The sequence below is a fragment of the Necator americanus genome, chromosome X (genome assembly GCF_031761385.1).
Source record: "Necator americanus strain Aroian chromosome X, whole genome shotgun sequence".
Lineage (NCBI taxonomy): Eukaryota > Metazoa > Nematoda > Chromadorea > Rhabditida > Ancylostomatidae > Necator > Necator americanus.
The window spans coordinates 28,750,478-28,755,935 of NC_087376.1; the positions used below are offsets into that span (position 1 = coordinate 28,750,478).

Genomic DNA, 5,458 nt, shown 5'->3' on the forward strand with positions numbered 1-5,458 from the left:
CTTACCTACGAATTGAGAGACCACAAATTCCAAAGTAATTCCGGAAGCTACCTTTAAACGAAGGTTTTTGCTAAAAAAAAAGGAGATGTAAAATAAATACGGATGATGGAGGGAAAAGGCAACAAGAACAGCATTCCTGTTCATCCAAATTCCGCTGAATACATCTGCATGCACCCATGTGGTGCTCATTTTCATGTACACGTGTAATTTTTTGTGTATTTAGATGCTCAGAAGAGGCGAATGAGAGAGAGGGAACAGTGGATACTCACTTAACATCACCAATTATCGATTTAACCGATCTTTTTTGCACTTTCGCCCTAATTCCGTTCGTATAAAAACCGAAGAATCACTGTACCAAGAGGTTTTGGGGTCTACTCCCTATGGCTATCACTATACTGAGCATATAACACCTTGAAGATTATGGATATTGTTGATTTTATATCGCGCAAATCCCTGCAAATCCACTCAATTGTTCAACACTTCATCTTGTATCACGCGCTGTCGTGAAAGACTTAGGATCTAGACCACTCAACATGATAACCCGAGGAACGAGGAACACGATGAAGTCTCGTATTGCAATGTCAGTAAGTTTTACGTACTACTTTTCAAGGATTATTTTGTTTGTAACTAGATACTACTGCTAATTACTCTTTGCTTCTCTTTACTTCTAATTCCATCATTCCTTTTCATTTTAAGTTCTTCTCTCGTCCTCCTCTTTCCATACATTCATCTTGTATTTCTCATATATTCCTCTTACTTTTTTTAAAATAGTCATTTGTTTAATTACATCGAAATTTCTCTTCCTAATGTCTTTTCTCCACAAATCATTTTCTTCGAACATCCTAGATTTCATGGCAATGCTTTTTCAAAACCTGTTTCCATACTAAGAATAAAGCCGAAAATGACATAGACGGTATCCAAAAATGACTCATGAAATCCTAACCTAGCGAAGTGTATTTTACAGACTTTGGAGTTAAGTTTGTTCCACTTAATTTTTAGACCATACAAATAATGAGGAGAGAACGAATTGATGCGAGGTGCATGATTAAACGACTTGAATGTGTACAGAAATGATATCACTATGTTTTATTAAAAGCTAACATCCCAAACATTCTGAATGAGTCCAAAGGATTCACTTTTTAAAAGCAATATGAAGCCCGTCACCAGTATTAATAAGAGCTGAGTAGGTGCGATTGTCGTTGAAGATCTAAAATAACGTGTTTAAAAACAAAAAAAAAAAAAACAAAGTTTAAAACTACTAAGACGAACCACTTTGTTCATGTCATCAATAGCTTTTGTATCTCCGTTGAATGTGGATGGGTCTTTGGCCACAGCACCATGCCATAAGGACTGAAATTACAGTGGTACATATTCCTATATTGTAACGTTTCACGAAAAAATATTTAGCCTTACATTATCTACCATCAATACACCTCCTTTCCTCAACAGGGTGGTTACGCGATCATAGTAATTAGGATAGTTCCCCTAAATTACATTCATATTTAAAATAATTGTCATAAAAAAAACAAACTTCTGAAACTTTGGAGTATTACCTTATCTGCATCGATAAAGGCAAAATCAAAAGTACCATTTTTTCCTTCGGCAATCATTTCATCTGAAACATAAATACTTGTTTATGTTTGTTTCCTGAATAGAGTAATATTGTATCTACCTAAGGTTTCCAGTGCAGGGGCTTCAACAGGAATAATTCTTTTCATAACTTCCTCATTCTTTGATATTATGGGAACACCAATCTTTTTATACTGGTCCAAATGAATATCCATAGTGTAAACCTTAGCGGAGGTAAAATAAATGTAAGAAAGACAAGTGGAACTTCTTCCAAGAATAATTCGCAACGCAGCTGCCTTGCATTCCAGTTAAAAAAATACCTCTGCTCCTGGTCCGGCAGCTAGAGCCCACGCTAGTGCTGAAGCGCCTGTAAACGTTCCCACATCCAGAACCTTTTTAGCACCTATCAGATGAATAAAGTTTTCCCCAAGTGTGAGAATCTGAAATACAATTTTATTCCTTGAAAAATGGTTAAAACGAAATAAAAAAAGGAGTAGAAGTATACTTAAAAAAAACAAACCTCCGGAGCTCCTAACATCATCCCAAACGGAGCATCTCTCAGTGTTGTTTCTTGAAGCTCTAATTGTATCGGTTCTTGTTTGATCGTATGCTAAATTCTCCTCCAGTTTAATAGGACTCGAATAAAAAATTGCAAAAATCAAAAACAAATCGTTACTGAGAGAGAATTATGCGTAGGATTTCTGATCTGAATAGTTCTAGAACTCTAAATACAATACTTACTACTAAATAGTATTATCACCTTCTTTTAAGACAAAGATATACTTGTGTATTTTTACTTGGACAATTAAGAAGTCATTTTCATCTACTTTAAATTACTTGTGAAGAAGAAAGAAAAGAAAGCAACAAAATGTGCTGAGCTATGTGTGGAGTTGCTAAGTGTTTTTGGTGTTTACAAAAATCGTGCTCCTTTTCTTTTCTTTCTCCTTTTTCATTATTACTTCTTAATGATCCATTAATGTACTACCTTGAATGACGCCTTTTCGAAAACGTAAGGTGAAGGATTAGAATTTTTAAATCCGAACCTTAGCACAATAGTCGATTACAGGATCACCGCTAGTGTTTCTATAGCTCTTTGAAACTGTTGCCATATCTGGAATGAGAGAAATTAGGCAAAGTAAACATAAGGAAACTACTAGCGGTTGACATGTTTAAGAAAGAAGGAAAGAAAGAAGGAAAGATGAATTGTTAATAGAAGAAGGTAGTCAACAAGAAACTAGAGCTATAGGTGTTGGGATTATTCGCGAAGCAACCGTAGTATTTTCCCTTCCTGCAGCGAATCCATCGTAGTAAGTACAAGTATGAGGAAAAAGAGGGTGGCTTGAAATGCGATGACTGGCGCACAACATCTTCCTAATCTTACCTAGGTCACGTTTTTTTTAAAGAATATTTGAGCTATGGTGAGATGACCTTAAGTAGTAAACAGTAGTAAGAGTTACCATTAAAAGAGGAGGTGAATGAATGAGCTAATCGCAGCATCACTGCCACGCCCTTTTCTCTCATCACTGTCCCCATCCCAAGCATATTCCAAATATACACTGTACATTATACATTGCTCTGTTCCAGTCAAAACGACCACATTTCCGAATAAATCGCATTTTCAGACAATTAAAATGTCCTATTATTGAAGATTTCCCGAAATAGTGTTGTTCAGTGAACAAAGCCACCAAAATCTCGAAAACCTAGTTATTTGGAACAGGATCCACTGTTTAATGTACGTCGTGCGTGCCGTACAGGAATAGAAACCAAAATGACTAGAAAAGGTTAACTATAAGGAATGTTCACGTAAATTATTTACTACAGAAAAGGAAGTACAGACGGACTATGACAATCTCTTTTTTCCAACTGGAAAAGTGCTACTTGGAAAAAAAATCATGCAATATCACGATCCAGAGCATTTCTTCAACATCGCTCTTAATTTCCACAAAGAAAAAAGACTCAAACCACGAAAAAAATTCGTTGTAAACTGTCATTTAGCGACTATTTTCTCTTTTTCTCTAGGGAAACAAAAAAGAAAATTTCTCAGCTTTTAAAAATATTCAGGTTGAACGTGTGATGGTGGTCATAGGTGCGATGGGGAGGAGACAGACCCTTCTCACATGAAGGAGGTCTAGCTCATGGGGTGAGCCTCATGTGATGAGGACCCCTTCGCCAATCGTCCAGAAGTGAAGGAGGTTCCTTTACCAACCGTCCAAAGGTGAGAAGGTCCCTCCTCCAACCGTCCAAAAGTGAAGGGGGTCCCTTCGCCAACCATCCAAAATTGAGGGGGTTGGAGCATCGAGTCCGACTATCGCACCTATGACCCAAGATTGGAACACTAATACATCATTAGTTCTTTGGTACGTTTTGTCGAAAACTACTTTTAAAAAAAAACTATAAGGAATTTGTTTCTAACGAGAACAGTACTGCAACGAATGATTGTGTCGTGGTCGAATTTCATTGTAGAAATCAGGAGGGATGCTGAAGTTTAATGCAAAGCTGTTTAATGCAAGGAATGCAATTAGCAAAGGTTGGGATGAAAAAGGAAAGAAAAAGAGATCCAAAAGAGATAGAACAGGAAACATTTAAACAGAAAACAGCTCACAACCAAGGATCAACAACTGAAATAACAGCATGGTGTGTCGCGTCACTTGCAATGTTTGTTCCATTGCTTGGTTTTGGGGACCACCTTGTCCGATGGAAAACTTAAAGGAAACAGATGATGTCTGATTCCAGTTACTATCCTGTCTTCCAGGAAAAAGAAGAAAGGATGTCGGAAATATGCCGATCAAGGAACTAATTATTTTTAACGTGGTAGAGAAGTAGACATGATGTAAAGAAAAAAGACAGTGTCTTACATAAGGCACCGAAAAAATTTGCCTATAATAAATACAAAAGCAACAAGAAGTAAATAAGAAGTAATTTAAAAAAAAACACATCACGTCAGATTGCGAAGAAGAGACACTTTAGGTGCATTGTAGGAGGACGAAGGACAAAAAAGATGAGACTACTTCCCGGGACTTCCAGATCCAGCTTTATAAATAGAGTCCCCCTTTGCGACCGACACATAAATGCGGTGGAAATGTAAAATTTTTGCATATAAATTCTTATCAGTTTCCTCAATTTTTATGAGTTTCATAAGAAGGATTGAAATAGTTGAATTTAAAAAAAAATATAATCTCAATAATTATGTTGGAATGAGTAGGTCTGTTGGAACGAATTTCTAGCTCAAAAAAAAAAAAAATTCTTACCGTTAACAGTAAGTAATATGCATATCGTCATCTTTCAATTCAAACGATCATACTTCTTTTACAATTAATTTTGTCTTATGTTACACATATTGTTATCTTGGATAATAATTTCTAAATATTTATTTCATTCTTTTATTGCTCTAGTTTCTAATGACCTGACGTGAACTGTTCAAATATACTCCGAATATAAAAGAAGTGTTAAGATAAGGCTGTATAGTTCCGAGAATGTGAGTATGTACGCACTGCTAATGACACATTGTAAACGCGAAAGGACAAAGAAACGGTGACATAAAATTTGATAAGAATGCACCGAAAGAGTGATAAAAGTATCACTGTTTAAACATGAGCGCAAGATGTGATCAAGTGATCAGAAATCAAATAATGAAAAAAGAAGACGTATCTCAAAAATTAAAGAAAATTTGGGAACTTTAATTATTCATCGCAGAAAGTTTTGTAGGAGAAATAGAAAGGTAAAGGAATGTATATAGAAATTACGCGCGATAATGGAATGCACTAATACATAGATGGCAATATCCAGTCTGGAAAAAGTCCGACTCTACGAACAGATCCGGAATGAAAGCACATGCATCATCGGTCACGAAAAAAATTTTAATTGTTGCACGAGCTCAAAAAACAAACCA

At 36.0% G+C, this 5,458-nt stretch overlaps 1 protein-coding gene across 1 annotated transcript; it reads right to left on the reverse strand.

Moving 5' to 3' along the window:
* Nucleotides 1–1,132: 1,132 nt before the first annotated feature.
* Nucleotides 1,133–4,235, reverse strand: RB195_025806 (uncharacterized protein; the record flags this gene model as incomplete). The annotated part of the gene is made up of 9 exons (XM_064214107.1): nucleotides 1,133–1,207; nucleotides 1,270–1,350; nucleotides 1,414–1,485; nucleotides 1,554–1,615; nucleotides 1,673–1,793; nucleotides 1,890–2,009; nucleotides 2,090–2,179; nucleotides 2,613–2,680; nucleotides 4,172–4,235. The coding sequence occupies 9 exons, from the start codon at nucleotides 4,233–4,235 to the stop codon at nucleotides 1,133–1,135; spliced, it is 753 nt and encodes a 250-aa protein (XP_064069988.1).
* Nucleotides 4,236–5,458: the final 1,223 nt, after the last annotated feature.